Here is a 25,937-nt window from a genome sequence, read left to right as displayed (position 1 = left end):
GGGGAGTCTGCTTCTCCCTCTCCCTCTGCCCCGTCCCCCAACTCGTGTACTCTGTCACTCTCTCTGCTCTCTCTCTCTCTCTCTCTCTCTCTCTCTTAAATAAGGAAAAACCCTTTAAAAAAAGAAAAAAAGAAAAGCAGCAAGGTGACTAATGAAGAGCCACTGACTAATTGGAGGGTGTGTCCTGCGGGGCAGGGATCTGTTAGAACATTCTCTGGGAACACGAGCAGTGGAAAACACCATTTTTTGTTGTTGTTGTTGTTGTTAATTCCCTTCTACCTAGCAGGCCAGGCACTTGCAGGTACTATCTTTTACCTCTCCATCTGCTGTGCTAGCGCCACTCCCTCACCACATTCCAGACTCACCCCATTTGACTCGCCTGCCCTGGCCAGGAACCCATCCCAAGCAGCACCCCACCCTGTCACCATCTATGGGTGTACTTAGCCTACACCAAAGCTCCCCTCAACTGGTTCCTATCCCATCACTCCCAGCAGGCACAGTTGGCAGGCTACGGAGCCCCTCCCCAGTGCCTCCACCTCAGGGGGCCAGCCCCACCCACCAGTGCTTCCACAGCTGTCCCAGCTGGGCCTGGTAGCCAGCCCCACGGGCACCAGCAAGTATCAAACAATCACAACCCAGCCACAACAAGCAGGTACACAAAGCATGCAAATACCCTCAACAGAATCAACAGCAGATTAGAGGATGCAGAAGAATGGCTCAGCAATCTGGAAGACAAAGTAGAAATCACCCCATCAGAGCAGCCCATTAATTAATTTAAATAAGGATTGTTTAAGAGACCTCTGGGACAACACCAAGTGTACTAACAACATTCGCATTCTAGGGGTCCCAGAAGGAGAAAAGAGAAAGAAAGGGACAAAAATCCTATTTGAAGAAATAATGACTCCCAAACTGGCAAAGAAAATAGATATCCAAGTCCAGAAAGCACAGACAGTCCTAAACAAAATGTACCCAAAGGGACACATTATTATCAAAGTGTGAACAGGTGAAGAAAAAGTGAGAATCTTAGAAGCAGCAAGAGGAAACAAATTACACACAACGGAACCCCATACGAGTATCAACTGACTTTTCAGAAGAAACTTTACAGGGAAGAAGGCAGTAGCATGATATACTTAAATTGGGGAAAGGAAAAACTTAACAATTAAGAATACTTTACCCAGCAAGTTTATCACTCAGAATTGAAGGAGATGAAGAATTTCCTGGACAAGCAAAAGCTAAAGGAGTTCACAACACCAAACAAGCCTTACAAGAGATGTTAAAACAATGAATTTAAATAGAAAAGAGGGGCGCCTGGATGGCTCAGTCAGCTAAGCATCTCCCTTCAGCTTAGGTCATGATCCCAGGGTCCTGGAATCAAATCCCGCATTGGGCTACTTGCTCGGTGAGGAAACTGCTTCTCCCTCTGCCTCTTGCCTGCTGCTCTCTCTGCTTGTGCTCTCTCTCTTGCTCTCTGACAAATAAATTAATTTTAAAAATCTTTAAATAGAAAAAGCCATAACTAGAAATAAGAAAATTAAGAAAGAAAAAAATCTCACTGGTTAAGGAAAACATATAATAAAAGTCGTAGATCAATCAACTACATAGCTAGTATGAAGGTTAAAAGAGAAAAGTAGTAAAATCATCTAAACCTACAATAATTAGTCAAGGGATACACAAAATAATATGATATAAAATATGATATCAGAAATATAAAACATGGGAGCCATAAAAATATAGTGCTTTTAGAACACGCTTAAACTTATTTGCCACCAGCTTAAAATAGATGGCTATATACATAGGATGGTTATATACGAACCACATGGCCACCACAAACCAAATATCTATAATAGATACACAAAAAAATAAAGAGAAAGGAATTCAAACAAAACACTAGGGAAAGTCACCAAGCCACAAGGGAGGAGAGTAAAAAAAGAAGAAATAGAAGAGAGCTGTAAAAACAAAAACAAAAGCAAAATCAACAAAATAGCAGTAAATACATACCTGTCAATAATTACTTAAATTTATTCTGTTCCAATCAGAAGACATAGGGTGACTAAATAAATAAAAAAAGAATATCCATATATATGTTGCCCACAAAAGAGTCCCTCCAGATCTAAAGACACAGACTAAAAGTGAAGGGATAGAAAAAAGATATTCTGTGCAAATGGAAATGTGAAGCTGGGGTAACAATACTTGTATCAGAGAAAATAAACTTTAAAACAAAGACTAACAGGAAACAAAGTTAGTAGAAGGCAGGAAATACTAAAGATCAGAGCTGAAATAAATGAAATACAGACTAAAAAGAACAGAAAGGAATAATGAAACTCTGAGCTGATTCACTGAAAAGATAAACAACATCGATTAATCTTCCACCAGACTCAGCAAGAAAAAAAGAAAGAGGACCCAAATAAATAAAACAAATAAAAGATAAGTATACACAGAAATACAAAAGATTGTAGGAGACTACTACAAACAATTTTATGCCAGCAAGTAGGGAAACTTCCTAAAACACAATTTTCTAAGACTGAATCAAAAAGAAATAGAAAAATTTGAACAAGCCAATTACTAGTAATCAAATTGAATCAGTAAAAAACAAACAAACAAAAACTCCCAACAAACAGAAGTCCAGGATCACACCGCTTCCCAGGTTAATTCTACCAAACATTTAAAGAAGAGTTAAGGGGCACCTGGGTAGCTCAGTCTGTTAAGCATCTGCCTTCAGCTCAGGTCAAGATCCGAGGGTCCAGCATCAGGTTCCCTGCTCAGCAAGAAGTCTGTTTCTCTTTCTCCCTCTCCCTCTGCCCCTACCTCTTGCTCATGTTCTCTCTCACACACTCTGTGTCTCAAATAAATGAATTTTAAAAAATCTTTAAGGAAGAGTAAGTACCTATCCTCAAACTCTCTCAAAAATTTGAAGAAACATTTCCAAACTCATTCTATCAGGCTAGCATTACCCTAATACTAAAACCAAAGACACACACACACACACACAGACACACAAAAGAAAAGTTACAGGCAATAACCCTGATAAACATAAAAGCAAAAGTTTCAACAAAATATCAGCAAACAGAATTCAATAATACATTAAAAGGACCATACACTATGATCAAGTGGGATTTTTCCCAGGAACACAAGGATGGTTCAGTAGCCGCAAATCAATCAACGTAATACACCAGATTAAAGGCCATATATGACAAACACATGACTAACATATCCAATGGTGAAAAGCTGAAAGCTTTTCCTCTAAGATCAGTAGCAACACAAGGATGCTCACTCTTGCCTCTTCTATTCAACATAGTAACAAATCCTAGCTGGAGCAAGTGGGCAAGAAAAAGAAATAAAAGGCATCCAAATTGGATAGGAAGAATTTAAACTGCTACCATTTGCATACAACATTATATTTTACATAGAAAACCCTGGTGATTAAGGAGCACACTCATCATGGGGTGCCTGGGTGGCTTAGTCAGTTAAGTGTCTGACTCTTGATCTTAACTCAGGTCTTGATCTCAGGGTTATGAGTTCAAGCCCCACAGCACTGAGCTCCACACTGGGCCTGAGGACTACTTTATTTTTTTTTTAAGATTTAAATTTATTTATTTGACAGAAATCACAAGTAGGCAGAGAGGCAGGCAGAGAGACAGGAGGAAGCAGGCTCCCCGCTGAGCAGAGAGCCCCATGCGGAACTCGATCCCAGGATCCTGGGATCATGACCTGAGCCAACAGCAGAGGCTTTAACAGACTGAGCCACCCAGGCACCCCCTGGGGACTCCTTTAAAAAAAAAAAAAAGGCACACTCATGGTGATGAGCACTGAGTAATGTATAGAATTGTTAAATCACTACATTGTACACCTGAAATGAATATAATACTATATGTTAAAAGTATACTGGAATTAAAGTTAAAACTTAATTAAAAAATACTTAGGAATAAATTTAACCTAGGAGGTAAAAGACCTATACTCTGAAAACTATAAGACACGGATGAAAGAAACTGAAGAAGACCCAAAATAAATGAAAAGACATACAGGGTCATGAATTGGACGAATAACTATTGTTAAAAAGTTCATACTACCCAAAGCAACCTATATAGATTCAATGCAATTCCTATCAAAATACCAATGGTGCATTTTTCACAAAAACAGAATGGTCCTAAAATATGCCTGGAACCACCAAAGACCCTGATTAGCCAAAGCAATCTTGAGAAAGAATAACAAAGCTGGAGGTATCATGCTCCATGATTTCAAACTATACTACAAAGCTACAGTAATCAGTACGCTACTGGCACAAAAACAGACACATAGATCAATAGAAGAGAACAGAATCCAAAAATAAACCCACGCGTATATAGTTAATCTTCAACAAAGGAGATAGAACTATCCAATGGGAAAAAGACCATCTCTTCGACCAATGGTGCCTGGGAAACTGGTCAGCTACATGCAAAAGAATGAAGCTGGACCAGTTTCTTATACCTTATATAAAAATAAACTCAAAGTGAATTAAATACTTAAAGGTAAGACCAGAAACCATACAACTCCTAGGAGAAAACATAGGTAGTAAGTTCTTTGACATCAGTCTGAGCAGTATTTTTCTGAATGGGTTTCCTCAGGCAAAGGCAACAAAAGCAAAAATAAACAGAGCCACATAAAACCAAGAAGCTTTTGCGCAGTGAAGGAAACCATCAACAAAACAAAATCCCAAAATACTGAAAGAGAGAAGATACTTACAAATAATATAACTGATAAGGAATTAATATCCAAAGTACATTTAAAAAAACTCACATAACTCATTATTTTTTTAAAAAATCCAACATACAACTGGGCAGAGGACCTAAACAGAATTCTCCAAAAAAGACATATAAATGACCCACAGACAGTGGATGATCCTCAACTTAACTCATCATCAGGGAGACACAGATCAAAACCACATCAAGGTATCACACCTGTCAGAACAGCTAGTACCAAAAAGACAAGAAACAAGTGCTGGCGAAGATGTGGAGAAAAGGGAACCCTCGTGCACTGTTGGTAGGAATGCAAAATGGTGCAGCACTATGAAAAACAGCATGGAGGTGTCTCAAAAAATTAAAACTAGAACTACCATATATGATTCAGCAATTCCACTTCTAAATATTAATCTGAAGAATATGAAAACACGAATTCAAAAAACTATATGTACCCCTGTGCTCACTGTAGCATTACTCAGAAGAGTCAGGATATGGAAGCAACCTATGTGTCTACCAATGGGTGAATGGATAAAGAAGATACCCAATAGGGGCGCCTGGGTGGCTCAGTGGGTTTGGGCCTCTGCCTTTGGCTCAGGTCGTGGTCCTGGGGTCCTGGGATCGAGCCCCGCATTGGGCTCTCTGCTCGGCAGGGAGATTGCTTCCCCCACCCTCTCTGCCTGCCTCTCTGCCTACTTGTGATCTCTGTCTATCAAATAAATAAATAAAATCTTTGAAAAAAATCCAGCATTTAAAAAAAAAGAAGAAGAAGAAGATGCCCTGTATATACGATGGAATGTTATTCATCCATAAAAAAGGAGATCTTGCTATTGGCAACACTATGGATGAGCCTAGAGGGCATTCTGCTAAGTAAGTGACATAATTCAGAGAAAGACAAACACTGTATGACTTCATTTCTTTTTTTAATAAGATTTTGTTTATTTATTTAACAGACAGAGATCACAAGTAGGCAGAGAGGCAGGCAGAGAGAGGGGGGAAGCAGGCTCCCTCCCGAGCAGAGAGCCCAATGCGGGGCTCGATCCCAGGACCCTGGGATCATGACCTGAGCTGAAGGCAGAGGCTTAATCCACTGAGCCACCCAGGTGTCCCATGTATGACTTCATTTCTATGTGGAATCTAAAAAACAGAACAAATGAACAAACAATACAAAACAGAAACAGACTCTTAGATACAAAGAACAACCTGGGGGTTGCCAGAGGGGACAGAATAGAGGGAGGGTCAAAATAAAGAAAGTGGGTTAAAATGCACAAACTTCCAGTTATAAAATAAATAAGATGCGGGGATGCAATGTACAGCACAGTTAATAATATTATAACTCTTGGGACACTGAAAAATAAAATAAAATTAAATGTTAAAAAATAATAATAATATTGTACAATTTTGTATGGTGACAAATAGTAGCTAGATTTATTATGATGATCACTTCCCAATACATATAGTTTATATATTATATGTTATAATATATATATTACAACATAAATGTTGTAAACCCAAAACTGACAAAACATTGTGTTTCAACTGCATGCCAACAATAAATAAATAAAAAAATTTAAAACTTTTTTAGGGGCACCTGGGTGGCTCAGTGGGTTAAGCATCTGTCTTAGGCTGAGGTCATGATCCCAGGGTCCTGGGATGGAGCCCCGCATCAGGCTCCCTGCTCATTGGGGAGCCTGCTTCTCCCTCTGCCTGCTACCCTCCCTGCTTGTGCTCCCTTTCTCTCTCTCTCTCTCTGACAAATAAACAAAATCTTAAAAAAAATGTTTTAACTCTCTTAAAAAAAATCAAGGTGACCCAAGAGATCAAATTATGTTTTAAAAAGTTATGTTTTATATTGCTCAAAGCATAAAGATTCACACAGTACTACATAATCAGCTTACCACAAACCCAATGTCAATGAATGCAAAGTTATTAAAATTCTAATTCTGTGGCCAGTAGTTCTGATTATAATTATTATCTTTACTATAGATGGAAAAAATGAAATAATATTTTTAAATGCATGCATACCCCATAGGATCAACCTTTATCCTGCCATTTACTATAATAGAGTCATTTGCAAAACAGCAAACAAATTAGGCTAACTAGGAGTCACTGCCAAATGAAAAGAAATGAGAGTGTAATTATAGAGTCAATGCAAATGGTACTTAACATCCAGATAAAAGTCATATAAAAACATTCAGTTATTTGGGTATTTTAAACTAGTCTTTTTATAAAAGCGGCTAATGACAGATCATATACAGTAACCACAGCAGCAGATGATAAATTAGTAAATGCCATATTCCAATGAAACATGTAGGTACCTGGTGTCATTAGAAAGAACCCCAAAGCCGAAAGATCCAAGATCTGGGCTCTGTTCTAGGATGAACAAGTGGGAATTTTCTTTGAGTCACAGACTAAATGCTATGCCTACTAAGACCAAAGTCTGAATCACAGACTGCTAGCGGAGAAAGGGCTTTTGAGATCAGCCCGCGGAGACCCTCATCAAGGTCCAGGTAACTGAGGCTCAGAGAGGGAAAGTGACTAAAGACACAGTCACATGGGCCATTCGTGAGGAGCACCGCCCAACGCAGAGCCTCAGGCTCCTGGTCCCTGCCCCACTTCTTACCAATGACTCCTCACTTGCAGAGTGAGAACAATCACCCGAGCCTGCTTCTTCCTCGCTGTCATGCTGGAATGATGGCTCGAACTAACTGGTGTGAGTGAGTATGCACTTGCTTGTATTCACGTGAAGTCGACGAATTCGGGGTGCGTTGTGGGGGGCGGATGCAGTATCATGCAAAACCGGCCATCAGCATAAACCCTCCCAGGGCCAGTTAGGACTGTGTTTCTCAACGGCAGCAGGACTGGTATCTTAGGGAGGACGTTGTCCCCCATCCAGGGTGGCCCTCTCCACATGGCGGTACTAGCTGGCCCATCACTAGTACTCAACAGGGGAAGGTGCCTCTGGACCAGGCACTGCCCTAGGCAAGGCCATTTAAAACATCCAGATGAATGCCAACGAGCCATGGGAAACAATATATCAAAATTCCAAAAATGGTAAATAAAGATGGAATCAGTACTACTGATTTATTTTTTTCCTTTTGCCTCCGCCTCCAATATGGCCCAGCATGGCAGTTCATGGATCTTGTCTTCATTTAAAATACTGCTAGTTCGGTCATCATGAATGTTGGCATTCACTTTGATTCTTGACGATAGTTCATTAGAATACTATCCCGCTTGATCACTGAGGTTCTGGTGCCCCGTGAGTTCTGCCACCAAGTTAAGGGCCTCACTTGCCTTCACCTAGTTCCTGTCACTATGACAACCCAAAACACCTGCCCACATTTGCAAAGGCCTCCCTAGGTTCGGAGAACCTCTGAAATGGGGGCTGATTTTTCTCATACAACAAGAAGTCCAAATACAGGCAGCCCAGGGCCTCCATGATGCCAAGATGGCTACAGAATTAGGTCCTAGTTCCAGACAAGAAAACACAGATATGGCGAAGCGCAGGGGAAACATTATCAGCCGAGCCTCTTTTAATTAGGGGAAAAAAACAGATTTCCCAGGAACCCTACCCAGTAAACCTTCACCCAAATACCACTGGCCAGAAGTGAATCCCCTGACCAGCCCGTAGCCGCAAGGAGCCTGAGCAGCTGAACCCTTTTCGGTTGTGTGGGCACAAGTGCAGCCACAATAACACCAGGGTTCCCTCTATAAGAAGAAGGGGGGGTGGTGGTGAGTGAAAGAGAAACAGCTAGAAATGTCTGCCATGGGGCCCATGCAACATAGTAACGGCCGGCTCTTCCTGGTGATCACAAATCACCTTTTCTCTGCTGGTGATCAGATGGTCTGCCTGGGCAGAGCAATATTATGGTCACTTCTAGAATTCCAGATAAAACCCAGAATGTCATCTTAGGTTGGGCTCCATAGAAGCAAGGCCTGAAACAGGGATTCAGGTGCATGGGATTTATGGAAGGCACACTCTTTTCTTTCTTTTTCAAGATTTTGTATATTTATTTGAGAAAGAGAGAGAGAGACAGAGAAGGCATGAGCGAGCAGGGAAGGAGCAGAGGGCAGAGGAATGAGAATGTGAGGCAGCTCTGCACTGAGCATGGAGCCCAAATGGGGGTGCACCCCAGCACCGTGAGACTATGACCTGAGCTGAAACCAAGAGTAGGACTAAGTCAACTGACTAAGCCACCCAGGTGCCCCCAAGGGCACCTTCTTAGGAGAAACTTTTAAGTAGTGAGGGGAGCACCCAAGGGAAGGGAAATGAGCCAAGCAAGGATGCAATCACACGTGAGGTTTTGCCTGGGCCTGATGCGCAGGGGGCCATGAGCCGAAATCCACAATACAGAGTTGTCTAGCCTTGAAGCAGCTCGGCTTTTTCACCCTTGATAAATCAGGCAGCCATCTGCCACCTCCTCTCACGGTGATGGAGCCAGTGCAACCATCCAGGTTTCTCTGGGTAATGCAATGTCCATCGGCCAAGAACACCACTCCGTGAAGGGTTACGGGTATGAGCTGTTTGCCAAAGCACGTGCTACAGCTGGGGGAGCTGGGTGCCCCACCCCTAACGTGGACCTGGGTGGGCACCAGGGCATCTGTGACAAAGAGTAGAGTTTGATACACTTTCCAAAGAACTGCCTTTATTTCTATCTTGCACTGTTTGAGAATATAAGCCTGGATATACTGCTATGATTAAAAGTCATTAGAGAACTGGCAACGAGTTAAAGATGTCTCATTTTTAAGAAAAATGATTAACAGGTGTTGACTTGTTTTGTTGAACCACGAACAGGAAAGCACTTTATAATTTGCTCTGGGTATTAACCAGGATCCAGGCTGTAGTTCACAATCTCATCAGAGCACGTAAATATTTCATAGTCTTAGTGTCTCATTGAAAGCTCAATGAATATTTAATTGAAGTTGACCAACAAAATAACTGAAAGAATTATGTTGCATTTAGTTAGGCCTAAAATGAGCAAGCTCTTCATTTTCTCAAGAAGTTTGAAGCTAAAATCATTCCAACTTCATGAAATATTCTACATAATTTTATAAGTAATTAAAGGGCTGCAAAATAGGTTTGAAAGGCACATATTAAATATTGAGAAAAACAGGAAATAAAATGAATTTTCAACTTTCAGTGCAAAAGAATAGTTTAATATACTGTCACCTCCAACATTACTTATTCAGTAGTGGATGAGTTTAAACTATTGTCAATACCCTCTTTTTGACACAAAAAGTAAAAATAGAATCTTTTCTTTGTCACTTGCAAATTAAATATTCTAGAATGATGATGTGCAAACACCTATAAGATTGATATTAACAGGAAACCATGAACGAGCCAGCCATGTAAGTTAGCCCAGAAATTGCTTCTGAACTCCAGGTCCAACACTGGGCCAGGTACTGAAAATAATTTAAAAAAAAATTTTTTTTTAAAGACAGAGAGAGAGAGAAACAATGGTCCATGTTCAAAGTAGAGATGATTTCCCTGGAAAGAAGCTTCCTATGCAGTCTGTTAGATCTCCATAAGTGTCAGAAATGGGCTTCAAAAAAAAATATGCACTCTAATTGATCAACCCTAAAACAGATGACACAGAATATGTCATTTCTATCAAATTTGGAGACATTTTAATTGGAACCAAAGTATTGCCAACTAATCCATGCTAAAGCTGCTAAAAACCACCTGGTAAACTTAGGGTATTAAGGTCTGAATTCTTTATCTAGTCCTGAATTACTTGTATTAAGATTTATTTTGGGCAGAGAGAGAGAGAGAGCAAGAGAGAACACACACATGCTCAAGCTGGGGGGAGGGGCCAGAGGAGAGAAAAAGCAAATCCCAGGCAGACTCCCTGCTCAGCGCAAAGCCTGACACAGGGCTCAATCTCACAACACCAAGATCACAACCTGAGCCAAAACCAAGAGTCGGAGACTCACCTGAGCGACCCAGGTGCCCCACAGTCCTGAATTAATTTTTAATTACAGAATTTAAATAATCTAGTAACAGGTTCCTTTTTGGAAAACAGAACGTGAGCCGCAATACAAGGTTGTCTCGTAAACCCAACACATCCATTGTGCTGTCTTATGGGCAATAATTGGTCATCCTGCAGTTTTCTTCCCTTTGATCTTAATTCCCTTTAAAGATATTCAAATGGATCACCTTTTTCAATTATCAATACGCCATGATATGTGTGTGTTATGTACGTATATATGTTCAGTTCAGGTTCTTGTCTAACAATGGCGCCTCTTTCATTCACTTCTACAATTCATAGAATCACCCATCACCCTTTGGTTCTGAGGGATGGGGAACCATGATTAGTATGCAGAAAAGAGAAGACATCTTTCTGTTGCTATTTAATGGTATGTTCCAAATCAAACAACATGATTTCCATTAATGGCAACTCACGAACCAATAGTGACACTGACCAGAGTCTAAGCGTCTATGGGAGGACAGATTATCCTGTCCAGGGGAGGAGAAGGGAGAAAGGTTGATAAGCATTAGCAAAGAAAGATAAACATTCAGTGTCCTGAAACCAGTGGGCCTGGTCAGAAAGAGGAGCCGTGGGGTATTTTTCTTCTGCAATGTGTCTTTACAAAAGAATGAGCCTGAACATTTACATCGAGGGCTCACATTTTCTCCAATATTTACTATATCATACATGTCACATTTTACAATTGCATTTTTCCCAGTGCCACGGGACTTACCTGCTTATCGAAAGCTACCCAGGATGGTGCATCACTTCCGATTCCTTTAGGAAATGCACTATATTTAGGCTTCATCTTTTGCCCGAAAAGCAGTTCTCCACCAATTCCAGGTTTATCTTCACTCACCAGCATGCTCACATTGTTGCAAAAGCCCCAATGTTGAGATTTGTGGAACTTCTCCTTTCCCACCTGTGAATGCAAGCCACAACATAAAATGGCTGAAGTATGGCTTTCTGTCTTGTCCTACTCGTTTTTTTAAAAGGTAAACACATCCCCCCCAGTTTATTTTTCCTATTACAAAATGCACCTTCTAGTGGCAAATAATTATGATCCACCTTCACCCAGAAAGTTGGGTCACATTTTTAAATTCAATTCACTTTAGCAAATTCAAAACTTTGAAAAGCAATCAAGAAGAAACCCGATGCTCCATGCTATTTAAAATGGTTAAAAATAACGATTACTGCAAGTGAGCATTTAGAACATTAGCTTGCTAATTGGTCTATTCTACTTATTTGCCAAGAATGCAAACGGCGTGGGGGGGGGATCCTCTACTTCAGAGTGAAAATGTAAGTTTTCCTACGTAAGTCTAAACGTTATTTGCACTGACACAGAAAAAAAAAATCTTTTCCTCATTAAAATGAATGTAACAGGAAATTCCTCAGAGCTGACATTCTCATCCTCATTTTAAAAATTTGCCTTTCCTTTTCCTCACTCCCCTCCTGTCTTTTCTGGGGATCTGGGCAGAGAGAGAAAAGCCTGGACGAGGCTACCGAGGGTTGGCAAAGATGTCAGCTCGCGTGCTCTGCTGCAGGGAAGTAAAAGAAGTAAAAGAAAGAGTCCCTCGGAAAAGAAATCCAGCAATACCCAGGAAAGTGACAAGTGCAGATGCCGTCTGGCCTAGCAAGTCCATTTGCAAATATCCTTTGCCTTTGTGCACAAGGAACTAAATATAAATAATAAATATATCTATAACAAATGTAAATAAATATTTATTGTGCTACATGTCATACATGGTGAACATCCAGCCGCAGCCCTGAATAAAAAAAATAAAACAACTCCGATTACAGCAAAGCCATCTCTTGCTCCCCTCCCTGCCTCGCCTGTGGGTAACCATTACCCTGAATTTGTCGCTGGAGTTTTAACATTTTTTGTCGGGGCAACCGTCTTTTGCAAAAGCATGACTCAGGGAATTCTGACCAGAGGTCTGAAAAGACCTCATTTCAAGGCAACCTATGAACAGCAGGAAATACTTGCCAATCTTCTATCTGATAAGGGGCTAATATACAAAATATATAAAGAACTCCTACAACTCAAAAGCACAAACACAAACAATACAATGAGAAAATGAGCAGAGCGTCTGAACAGTTATTTTTCTAAAGACGACACACAAATGGCTCAGTATCACTCAGCCTCAGGGAAATGGGAATCAAAAGCCCAGTGAGATATCACCTCACACCTGTGAGAACAGTTCCTGTTCAAAAAGACAAGACGTGGGGCACCTGGGTGGCTCAGTGGGTTAACCCTCTGCCTTCGGCTCAGGTCATGATCTCGGGGTCCTGGGATCGAGCCCCGCGGCGGGCTCTCTGTTCAGCAGGGAGCCTGCTTCCTACTACCCCTCTGCCTGCCTCTCTGTCTACTTGTGATCTCTCTCTCTCAATCAAATAAATAAATAAAACCTTGGAGCCCTCCTGCCCTGTTGGTGGGAGTGGGAATTGGTGCAGACATGGGGGAAGACAGTGTGGAGGTCCTGAAAATATTACAAACAGAACTACCCACCACACAACCCAGCAAGTCCTCTGGGTATTTATCTATAAAAATATCACTCAAAAAAATATATACACCTCTGTGTTCGCTGCAGCATTATTTACAATAGCTTCTAAAACATGATAAAAACGTAAGTGTCCACCAATGAATCAATGGATAAAGAAAACACAAGATACACACACACACAATTATTCAGCCATAAAAAAATGAATGAAACCTTGCCATTTGTGACAACATGGATGGACCTTGAAGGCACTACGCTAAGTGAAATGAGACAGGAAAAGATAAATATCATCTGATCTCATTTATATGTAGAATCTTAAAAACAAAAAACAAACGAACAAACAAACAACAAAACACCACAGGCTCACAGATACTGAGAACAGATTGGTGGTTGTTCACAGGTGGGGGTGGGAGGGAGAATGGGTGAGGGGGTCAAAAGGGATAATTATCTAGTTATAAAATAAGTTCTAGAATGTAATGTATAACATGGCTACTATAATTCATATTGTACTGTATTATTTGAAAGTCTCGAAGAGAGTAAATCTTAAAAGTTCTCATCAAGCACTGGGTGTTGTATGTAACTGATGAATTACTGCACACTACATCTGACACTAATGTACTATATGTTGGCTCACTGAAACTAAATTTTAAAAAGTTCTCATCCCAAGAAAAAAAACTTTCTACGTGTGGTGGCAGATGCTAACTAGACTTAATCATTTTGCAATATATACAAATACAGAATCATTTGTATACCCAAAACTAATATAATGTGTCAATTATACCTCAATCAAAATAAAAAATACAATACTCAATGTTAGAAAGAATGAAGAGAAAAAGAAAAGACCCAGTTTCCTCTTGTAAATGAAGGCAGCCTGGAATAATCAGGAAGGGCCTGAGCAGCCCCACGCATGGGAGACAAGGCCACAACAGCTGCCCTGGGCAGATGAACAACCCAGCTCAAAGGCTATGACGGGGAGGCCAGAGGCGGTGGTTAAGATGGTGAGCTGCAGCCTGGCTCTGTCCCTTGGAGAATCCATTGTCATGACCTCTACCAAGCTCTGACCTCCCCTCCCCAACAAACCTGCCACTCATACATGTTCAGATTACCACAAGTCAATCCCAAATCACCAAAGCAAAGCAAAAACTGGGTTGGTTAAAACGAATGCTGGAGTTACCTCCTGCATTTCCATGAATGCTCCCTCTTTTTTTTTTAAGCTTTTATTTATTTGAGAAAGAGAATGAGAGAGGGAGGGAGAACTTGAGAGGGGGGAGGGTCAAAGAGAGAAACAGACTCCCTGCTAAGCAGTGACGCCCCCCCCCGCACCCCCCCCACCCGACTCAATCCTCGGGCTCCAGGATGACAACCTGAGTTGAAGGCAGTACTTAACCAACTGAGCCACCCAGACACCCAGCATTGTTTCCTCTTTTAAAGCAAGTAACCTCAGAGGCTCCAAGGAGTTCCAGTGGCTGCTCCCTGCACATACCCACTGCCCCTTCAGCTCTCATGCCATTCTGCCTCGCATTGTGTATTACAACTCTGTGCATTTACTCTTTGAAAAAATAAATACATAAAAATAAATAAAATAAAGTCCTTTCAGGCAATCACAAACTCACCTCAGGTCAAACCAACACATGTTTCTTAAGCATCTACTGTACTCCAAGCTGTATGCCAGATTTACTAGTTAAAATAAGCATAAGACGCAGCCTCCACCCTAAGAAGAAACCCACAGTCTTGCTGATGAGATACTATTCAGATCTAAGGAACAACTAGAAAACTAGAAAATAGTACAGGTACCATTTCTGACCACTCATTGTGAGCTAGACTCCAGAGGGCTTTCTGTACATTATCTCATTTCACCATCACCGAACTATCTGATAGGTTTTATTATCACCATTTTTACCAATGAGGAAACCAAAGTAGAGGGAAGTAGACTAGCATACCCACAGGGACACTGGAACTAGTGAAGCCTGCCTCTGAACTTAAGTTCATGTGACCTTAAGCTCTGGTCAGCCAGGCTGGAGGAGCAGTGGTGAGGTCCCATGGGTAAATGGATCCTGTCCTGGGCAGGGAGGAACGGGATGAATCGGACAGCAAAGGACAGGTAAGGATGTTGGGGACAAGGTTACATGTAATGCACGGCAGCTGAGCTGACAGCACCCAGCAGGAGGGGCAAGAGAGTAGTGAGTCTAATAAAAAAGGACAAGTTCAAGTTTAGAAAGAGGGTAAGACAGTAGAATACATAAGGAGGTCTATACTATGGAAAGCCTCACATTTAACTACTGTATACATCTGAAATGAAAATAAAATAATCAAGAATCTCACCCCTGGATATATATCTCAGAGAAATTTTCACAGTAGTCAATAAGTGGTTAAATATGAGAATGTGTCATGGTGTTTTGGGGAAGTAGAAGGTAATCTAGAGATCTGTGTTGATGAAATCAACAAGAAAATAGGGTTTAATGGTGGATGTTAATTTCACCTCACTGCTTGAAGCAATAAACCAAGCACTAAACCAGATGCATTAGCTTACCGTGCCAAAACAAAATACCATACACTGGGTGGTTGAAACAACAGAAACTGGCTTCTCAGTTTGTCCTCACAGGGTACTGAAACAGGCAGCAAGCTCTCTGGTGTCTCTTCTTAAAAGGGTACTAATCTCTTCATGGGGGCCCCATCCTCATGACCTCCTCTACAGCTCATTCCCTCCCAAGGCCCCATCTCCAAATACCTTCACACTGGGGGTTGAGGCTTCAACACAAGAATCCGGGGAGGGCACATTTCAGTCCATAGCATCAAATGTACACACAGCAACACAGATCCTTCAAACATTGTTGGTTGAAAAAAAAATGATTATCTATAATAATAATTACATTTGTTTCTAAAAACACACACACACACACACACAGAGTGTTACATATTTTGCAAGGAAACATACAGGTTCCAGAATGTGCATCAGAGATATTTATATGGAAGCTTATGTAAAGCAGCGAAAGAATGAGATTAAGGTTAAGGACCAATACGGAATAAAAATACCTAAAACCAGAGATGGACCTTGCACAGATCAATGATGTAATGCCAGAAATAGACGAATATAATGAATTCACCTCTTTGTGCCAGACATTAAAAAACCAACAAACAAAGGTGGGTTGGAAAGAAATGTGAGAAGCAGGCAGACTTAGAGAGCTGTTAGTGCATGAGCAGGCACAAATGAGAAAGGACAGCACAAGGGAGGCACAATGAGAATGGGAAGGAAGGGACATTCTAGATATAGAACAGGAGGCCTCGAACTATCTTTGAAGAAGGGCAAGTTGATGGTTTTCCCAAAACTGCTTCAGACTAATACCTTTCCAATATACAATAAAATTATAAGAAATTGAAATAAATACAAAGACATACAAAGTCTTACAAGCCCACTGATCACACCCTTGGAAATCAAAGCAATGTCAAATTGCCATATAAACTTCTAAAGACTCCCAGTGTCTCACACACACATGCCACATTTTGAGTGGCACTGCCATAGCCACCATCAGGTGAAGAAACCAACATCTGATTGGATGTGTTATAGAAGGAAGAGTGAGGGGAGGTGATTTGAAAGTTTCACGCAAGCCTCACTTCCACTTTGGAAGGGTTGGGGAGCAGAAGATGAGAGAGGAAAAGCACTAAAAAGGATGAAGGAAGGGAACCTGGCTGGCTCAGTCACTTAAGCATTTGCCTTCGGATCAGGTCACGATCCCAGAGTCCCAGGATCAAGTCCCACGACACGCTCCCTGCTCAGCAAGGAGTCTACTTCTGCCTCTGATCCTCCCTCTCATGCTCTTTCTCAAATAAATAAAGCTTTTTAAAAATTAAAAAATAAATATATAAAAAGGATGAAGGACTTCCATCAGCTGACCCCTTAGCCTACCTATTGACACAGCTCCTGGGCTCAGTTTCTCATTCTGAAATTTCTGGTGGAGACCAAAACAGCAGATTAAACCTGAAGCACTTTCAGAGAGTCTAGTCCTTCCTTTCTACCACCACAGCTGCAAAGAGAAGAGGGAGAGGGTAGAGGAAGAGTGCCAGCTCCCTACCCCCAGACATGTACACATACACAACTGCTATGAACTCTTGTTAGCACATTTTTGTCCAGCTAGTGACAGTGACTAAGAATACCAAAAAACTGAGCCTTATATCTTAGATATTTTTTTAAAATTTGAGACAGTGACAGTGCTAGGGGCTAGGAGCAGAGGGAGAGGGAGAAACTAAAGCAGACTCCATGCTGAGTGCAGAGCACGAGGCAGGGCTCACTCTCACAACACTGAGATCACAACCTGAGCTGAAACCAAGAGTCCACTCCTAACCGACTGCACCACCCAGGCACCCACAGAGCCTTTGTTTTATTTTTAAATATTTTATTTATTTATCAGACACAGAGAGAATGCACAAGCAGGGGATCAGCAGGCAGAGGGAGAATCAGGCTCCCCACTGAACAAGGAGCCGGATGCAGGACCCGATCCCAAGACCCTGGGATCATGACCACAGCCAAACGTAGAGGCTTAACCCACTGAGCCATCCCAGGCATCCCAGAGCCTTTTATTTTATGACATAAGACCCACCAATGCTGTGAACATTGAGAAACTACAATACATAAATTCAGAAAATAATTCAATTGAGTTCCTGTTAAATCCATCAGAATCCTAGAGGAAAACATAGGCAGTAACCTCTTCGATATCCGCCACAGCAACTTCTTTCAAGATATGTCTCCAAAGGCAAAGGAAAACACAAGCGAAAATGAACTCTTAGTACTTCATCAAGACCAAAAGCTTCTGCACAACAAAGGAAACAGTCAACAAAACAAAGAAGCAACCCACGGAATGGGAGAAGATATTTGCAAATGACAGTACAGACAAAAGGTTGATATCCAGGATCTATAAAGAACTCCTCAAACTCAGGGCACCTGGGTGGCTCAGTGGGTTGAGCCTCTGTCTTTGGCTCAGGTCATGATCTCAGGGTCCTGGGATCAAGCCCCGCATCAGGCTTTCTGCTCAGCAGAGCCTGCTTCCTCCTCTCTCTCTGCCTGCCTCTCTGCCTACTTGTGATCTCTGTCTGTCAAATACATAAATAAAATCTTAAAAAAAAAACCCTCCTCAAACTCAACACACACAAAACAGACAATCATATCAAAAAATGGGCAGAAGATATGAACAGACACTTCTCCAATGAAGACATACAAATGGCTATCAGACACATGAAAAAATGTTCATCATCACTAGCCCTCAGTGAGATTCAAATTAAAACCACATTGAGATACCACCTTACACCGGTTAGAATGGCCAAAATTAGCAAGACAGGAAACTACATGTGTTGGAGAGGATGTGGAGAAAGGGGAACCCTCTGACACTGTTGGTGGGAATGCAAGTTGGTGCAGCCTCTTTGGAGAACAGTGTGGAGATTCCTCAAGAAATTAGAAATAGAACTTCCCTATGACCCTGCCATTGCACTACTGGGTATTTACCCCAAAGATACAGATGTAGTGGAAAGAAGGGCCATCTGTACCCCAATGTTCATAGCAGCAATGGCCACAGCCGCCAAACTGTGGAAAGAACTAAGATGCCCTTCAGCGGACGAATGGATAAGGAAGATGTGGTCCATATACACTATGGAGTATTACGCCTCCATCAGAAAGGATGAATACCCAACTTTTGTAGCAACATGGACGGGACTGGAAGAGATGATGCTGAGTGAAATAAGTCAAGCAGAGAGAGTCAATTATCATATGGTATCACTTATTTGCGGAGCATAACAAATAGCATGGAGGACAAGGGGAGATAGAGAGGAGAAGGGAGTTGAGGGAAATTGGAAGGGGAGGTGATCCATGAGAGACTATGGACTCTGAAAAAACAACCTGAGGGTCTTGAAGGGGCGGGGGGTGGGAGGTTGGGGGAACAAAGTGGTGAGTCTTAGGGAGGGCACCTATTGCATGGAGCACTGGGTGTGGTGCAAAAACAATGAATACTGTTACGCTGAAGAAAAGAAAAAAAAATCGATGAGCAACATCTCCATCCAAAGAGTACCAGCTACATACTTGTCAAATACTTCAATTCTTTTGCTGAATACAATTAAATTGGCCAGACCTAACTCTTAAAAAGAATACTTTAAGTATGAAAGGAACTATTACTAAAATTTTTCCTAAAGTTGTGGCTTGTGGGTTGTAAATTCATACACTCAAACCCAAAAGTTTAGTAATACCGGTTTCTATGGTTATTCTCATCAACATAGCACGCAAAATGCCATTTCTGCATTATCAGAGTGTTAGTGGGAAATTTCTTTTTTTATTATTTAAAGGATTTTATTTATTTATTTGACAGACAAAGATCACAAGTAGGCAGAGAGGCAGGCAGATCACAAGTAGGCAGAGGAGGAAGCAGGCTCCCCGCGGAGCAGAGAGCCCGATGCGGGGCTCTCCATCCCACGACCCTGGGATCATGACCTGAGCCGAAGACAGAGGCTCAACCCACTGAGCCGCCCAGGCGCCCCTGTTAGTGGAAAATTTCAGTTCAAAACTGCATATATCAGAAACTAATTGCTCGAGGATTTGTTGGGTATGACGTGAAAGTCCATACGGCACTTGTTTCAAATGTCTGCTTCTCCCGACACGCACGTGCACTTGACATTTGCTGATGTAATCTCTTAGGACCACTTGTTAACCTGTCCCTTGCCCCAGTGACTGCAATATGGTACTTAGTCTCAGTCCCAAACTGGACAAAGGTCTTAGTGAATGACAAAGTGAGGAATAAATAATCCCCAGAAACCGTGCTCCCTTCGTGTCTCAACTCCCCGGGTCCCACCATGGCTGCGAGATCCAGACTCACCTTGATGTTTCACTTCAAATTAATAGCTGATACCACCAGCCCCTTCCCTGTTGCTAAAAATTAGAAGAGCAACTTTATCACACGCTCAGATTGATTACTGAATAGTCAGCGAATTGTCAGGGACACGACGGAAGCCATAAAGCTAAGCCAAACTGAGAAGCAGCCTCTAGTCATTAGTATCGTGAGTTGTTTATCCATTTCTTTCTCTTTTTTTTAACATCTTAATTTTATTTTATTTTTTTCAGTGTTCCAAGATTCATTGTTTATGCACCACACCCGGTGTTTATCCATTTCTAATCTCTCCTTCTCAGTTCCGGCACGTCAGAATCTCGCTGTTTCTTTCTGGGCTGCCTGGAGAAGCCCAGATGCTTGACAACCACATGACAAAGTCAAGGAAGAGTGAGGTGCTTGGTAAGAAACTGACAGCTCATTAGGGCCACCCTAAGCTGGAAGCCTGTCTTCGCGGATATGAATATCATTCCTGTGACCGTAACAGCCAACGTGCCCAGCACCATTTCAAGTACTTTAAAAGCCTTCGATCCTCTTCATTTCAGAGCGAATCTCGGAGAATGCTTTGTCATTATTCCCATTTTGTAGATGAGGATACTCAGACACGTTGGGGGTGTGGGGGGGCGTTGGGGGTGCGGGGGTGGTTTAAGTCATTTGCCCAAGGTCACTCAGCTGCTGTGGGTGACTGTTAAGTGCTTCGTCCAGGAGGCAAACTCAAGATGTGAGCCTTTAAACATGGGACCTTGCGCTGTTTGTGCCTGTTCAAGGAATGTGCTAGAGCTCCCCTTGTTTACATCACCAAGGTTGAATTAACACTTTTTAAAAATTTTTATTTATTTGACAGATCCCAAGTAGGCAGAAAGGCAGGCAGTGAGAGAGGAGGAAGCAGGCTCCCTGCTGAGCAGAGAGTCCGATGCGGGGCTCGATCCCAGGACGCTGGGATCATGACCTGAGCCGAAGGCAGAGGCTTTAACCCACTGAGCCACCCAGACGCCCCTGAATTAACACTTTTAATTTGACAAATACACTAACGCAAATGACCACCAGGACCACCAAGAGATGAGCTAAAGGGATCTAAACATTAATAGCAGTTTTCATCACCCCTTCCTCAAAACCAGAACAGGTATTCGAGAGTGCTGTTGAAAGCCCTTCCCAGTTACCAACAATTACCGGAAACCTAAGGACTGAAGATAGCGAGTTCGAATTTCCTATTTCCATGTCCGTTCTTGACAACTTACTTTTCTGCCTTCAAAGGTTAATGGAAAAGAGGATATAGAATTATCTAAAATGATCATTCTCAGATATTCCTGCTTGATCAAGTTTGGTTCTAGTTTGCTTCTATTCCATGAATAGTTTTGGGTTTTTTTTTCCCCCCTCCCTTCATATCATATTTATTTTAGGAACACATTTTCTCTTTTCTTCTTTTCTGTACTTTTATAGAGCAAAAAAGTCACTCAGTAGATGCTATGAACCTCCCAGAGAAAATAACAACGAAATTGCCTCAGGCAGAGTGGGATCTTGGAGTGCATGAAAGAGCAGGAAAGCTATCATTACTTATTAATAAAGCTAAATCACTCAAAAACAAAGTCCAAATGTAAAAATAAAAAAGCCAAGTTAAAGTAACCTTCAAACGTTTTTTTTTTCAGCTAATTTTCTTCTCTTTCCAAACATAAGCTGGAAAATTATTGTGCTCAGCCATCAGCTCAATAGAATAGTGACATTGCTTTAGTATATTTAATAAGGTATTTAAATCAATAGAGTAGCAGATAAAGGTCAATAAGATCTAAAGAAAGGTGCAGCCCCTTCCTCAAAAAACTGATTTTTTTCCTCTAAATAATTCAGTTCAAAACACCAATCAATAAAAAGAATTCTAAAGGCTTCCCCAGCAAAGTCGGTTAAAATCACTGGCTGATTACAGTTGATCAGTACATCCTACCCAAATTGCTTCTCCCTTGCCTATCTCCATTTAGAAGCCAGAAAAGCCAAAATACTCCACTTATTTCCTCAGCCTCCTTTTCAGAAGTCTGTTCTGGGATTCTGGAAAAGGATTTTGTCCCCTTGAGCCAAGGGACAAGTGACACTGCCCCTAGCTCATCCCTTTTTGCCTTGAGATGTATACATGATGCCTAGAGCTGTGGCAGCCACCTTGGGATCATGGGGAGGACACCGGAAATGGTGGCTCAAAATTGAGCCTTTAAATGTGTGCCAGTAGCCACTGACCTCCAGACTTCTGGCTCAGCGAAAAAAAAAAAATAAATCCCTGCTTCTTTAAGCCTCTATTAATCAGGTATTCCATTATTCACAGTAGAAAGCATAACATACTAATGCATTTAGTTTCTAAAAGCTGTGCTTGACTGCAGTAGGTTTTTTTTTTTTTTTAAACAAAGTAAGAGGAGTAAGTGACCTAATGGGTAATTTTCTTTATACATTGACAAAAAAAAATCTCTTCTCAAACTCTGAGCACAACAAATATTAGTAAAATTTATCACCTTCACTGAACTAAGGGATCTAGCTGAAATTAATTCTTGAATTTATGAAGAGCAGCCACTGGTTCCACTGAGAAGACTGAAAGAATGGAAAATACAAAGGCAGCTGTGAGGGGTATACACATGGGCAATGTACCTGGAGACAGAAACCAGGAGTTCATGACCTGGCCTGGTACCTTCTTAAAGGATATTACGGAGGAAAGTCTACCTCAAGGTAAAACAAGAGAGTTGTTCAGGGAATGGAGGTTCATGAATGCATGGGCGCGGGTGTGCGCATGCGTCAGCATGCTAGGGGTAGAATGATGACTTGAGCGCCCAACCCCCAAGTTCAACACCCCTATAATAACACGCCAGCTAGCACAGTATCTGATGCAAGCTGAGGGTCAAAGAAGATGGCATGAAAAAACAAAGTGCTTGCAACACAGACTTCCCTCCTTCCCCCAGCAGTCTGGGGGTAATAGCCATGGATTCAAAAATGATGGGTTAGAGTAGAGGGGTGAGATACAAGGGAAGCACACCTTCCAGCTAGATTTGGTGAACTGCTAAAGACTTTCAAGGGGCAGAGTCAGATGTGTCCCCGAGCTGTGAGGACAGTAGATGACAGAGGCCCAAGGGTGGGAGGGGGTAGTGATTGTGCAGTTGTGCAGACTGTGTTTTGGGACTAGAATCTGAAAATCTGCATCAGTAGTCCCTGATCCCACAAAAGCAACGACTGAAGCAAAAATTATAATCCAATACTTGTAACAATAATATTGAGAAGTGGGAAAGGTATAGGGACCTAAACATAAGTGAGGTTTCCATGCTTCATTTGTAGTAGTAGAATGCTGATAGTTACAGACCACAGTCTATGTAAATCATCCATATATTCTGTAAGATCCAGAACAACCACTATGTAACTATACTAAGAGAAACCCTCAACATAGTGATTTGACAATTCTATCATGTAACTGTCACCACAGTGTGGTCACCATACAAGGTTATCACAGTATAATTTTTTTTTAAGATTTTATTTATTTATTTGACAGAGACAGGGAGTGAGAGAACACAGGCAGGAGGAGCAGTAGAGGGAGAGGGAGAAGGAGGCCTTCTACTAAGCAGGGACTGCAACGTGGGGGCTCCCAGGACACTGGGATCATGATCGGAGCCAAAGGTAGATGCTTAACTGACTGAGCCACCCAGGCATCGCAATCATTACAGTATTATTGACTATATTCTCTATGCTCTACTTTTCATCCCTGTGCATTATTTATTTTACAACTGGAAATTTATACCACTTAGTCACTATATTGAACACCAGAAACTAATATAACATTGCATGTCAATTATACTTCCATAATAAAAAAAAATTAAGCCTATACTCTCCAAAACACTATAAATAAATCAAGATGGAAACCTAACAACAACAACAAAAAAGTTCTGGTATCCCATGGGAAGAGCAGAAAAAAGAAACAGAGGAAAGAAACAGAAAACAGAAATAATATATCAGACATAATCATTAACACACCAAAACCCACCTTGTATGTAAATAACCAAATTCATTAATCAAAAGGCAGATTTGCAGAGTGAATTTATAAAGCATGGCCAACTACTTGCTGATCACAGGGAACTCACTTCAAATTCAAGGACAGAAATCAGTTAAAAGTAAAGATATGAAAAAGATACAAAAGGCAAATACTAATTTAAAAAAAAAGCAAAAGTGGCTCTATCAGTAACTGATACACTAGACTTCAGAGCAAAGAAAATTACTAGAGAAAATAGAGCCTTTATATAATGATAAAAGAATCAATCCACCAGAAAGACACAACAAACTTAAATGTGTATGCACCAAATAACAAAACATCAAAATATATGAAGCAAAACCAGTAAAGTTAAAGGAGAAATAGATAAATCCACAATTACAGTTGGGGACTTCAGCAAACCTCTGGGCAACCAACACATGTAACCAACAGATCCTAATTGACTTATATAGAACCCTCTACCCAACAAGAGCAGAATACATATTCTTTTCAAGTGTGTGTGGAACAATAACCAAGTTAGACCATACTCCAGACCATAAAAGCGACTTTGGCAAATTCAAAAGAATTAAGATCATACAGATTGTATTTGATGATAATGGCAATGAACTAGAAATTAATAACAGAAGAACAACAGGAAAAACCTCTAAATGTTTGGAAATCAAACAACACACTTTTCAACGGTATATGGGTCAAGAAGGAAAGCTCAGAAATTTTTTTAAACATAGGTAGAATGGAAAGAAAATGAAAATGCAACATATCAAAATATGTGGAATGCACCTAAAACAGTAGGGGGAAATTTGCACTAAATACCTACATTAGAAATAAGGAAAGGAGACACCCAGGTGGTCCAGTCAGTTAAGCGGTCGACTTTTGGTTTCAGCTCAAGTCGTGATCTCAGGGTCGTGGGATCCAGCCCCATGTCAGGCTCCACGCTCAGTGAGGAATCTGCTTGAGGTTCTCTCTCCCTCTCTCTCTGCCCTTGCCCCTCAACACTGCTCTCTCACTCTCTCTCTAGAAAATAAGTAAATCTGAAAAAAAAAAAAAAAGAAATGAGGAAAGGTCTCAAATCAATCCCCTATGTTCCTACTTAGAAAAAGAAGAGTAAAATCATTTTTTTTAAAAGCCCAAAGAAGGGAATAATAAAGATTAGAGCAGAAACCAGCAAAATTAAAAAAAAAAAAAAAAACAGTAAAATCGAGAAAGTCAAACACAAAACTTGTTCTTCAAAAAATACATATTCATAAAATTAATCTCTAGCAAGACTGAAAAAGCTTTTAAAAAGAGTTAAGATACAAATCGCCAATAACAGAAATGAAATAGGATATTTTAATAGATGCCATAGCCATTAAAAAGATAGTAAGGGAACACTCTGACCAACTTTACACACATAAATTGAACAACTTAAAAAAGTGAACCAATTTCTCAAAACCACAAACTCCCAAAGCTCAGCCAAGATGAAATAATCTGAAGAGTAACCTTTAAAGAACCTGAATTTACAACTAAAGCCAAAAAGAAATCCCTATGCCCAGCCGGCTTTACTGGAGAATTTTGCCCAATATTTAAATAAGAATTAACACCAAGTTTATGCAGTCTCTTCCTGAAAATAAAGAGGAGGGAACTATCCCCAGCTTATTTTATTAAGTCAATATTATCTTGATACCATACCATAGAAGACAGTTCAAAATCAGAAAACTATAGACCAAAATCTCTCTTCAACATAGATGTAAAAATCCTCCACAAAAAAATTAGCAAATTGAGTCTGGCACTGTATGAAAAGAATTATACACTATGACCACCTGAGATTTATTATGCAAGACTAGGTCAACATTTCAAAATCAATGTAATTTACCATATCAACAAATGGAGAAGAAAAATGATCATATCAAGTAATA

General features: G+C 40.9%; 1 protein-coding gene across 11 annotated transcripts in view; it reads right to left on the bottom strand.

Moving 5' to 3' along the window:
• EFHC2 (EF-hand domain containing 2) overlaps window positions 1-25,937 on the bottom strand; it is a 246,184-nt gene that overhangs the window by 203,633 nt on the left and 16,614 nt on the right. For 5 of the 11 annotated variants that reach the window (XM_082718226.1, XM_082718222.1, XM_082718227.1 and 2 more), the window contains 2 exons: window positions 24,860-25,073; window positions 11,415-11,603 (listed from right to left, as the gene is read on the bottom strand). In XM_082718226.1, the coding sequence (XP_082574352.1) occupies window positions 11,415-11,603; window positions 24,860-24,964 (294 nt within the window). In that variant the 5' untranslated portion in view covers window positions 24,965-25,073. Of the gene's footprint in view, window positions 1-11,414; window positions 11,604-11,721; window positions 11,789-24,859; window positions 25,074-25,937 lie in introns of those variants that run through there. The other 6 variants (XM_082718232.1, XM_082718231.1, XM_082718229.1 and 3 more) reach the window with 2 other exon arrangements.

Source organism: Mustela nivalis (genome assembly GCF_964662115.1).
Source record: "Mustela nivalis genome assembly, chromosome: X".
In the NCBI taxonomy this organism is placed as follows: domain Eukaryota; kingdom Metazoa; phylum Chordata; class Mammalia; order Carnivora; family Mustelidae; genus Mustela; species Mustela nivalis.
The sequence above is the reverse complement of the archived record's forward strand: the minus strand, read 5'-3'. Positions and strand labels throughout refer to the sequence as shown.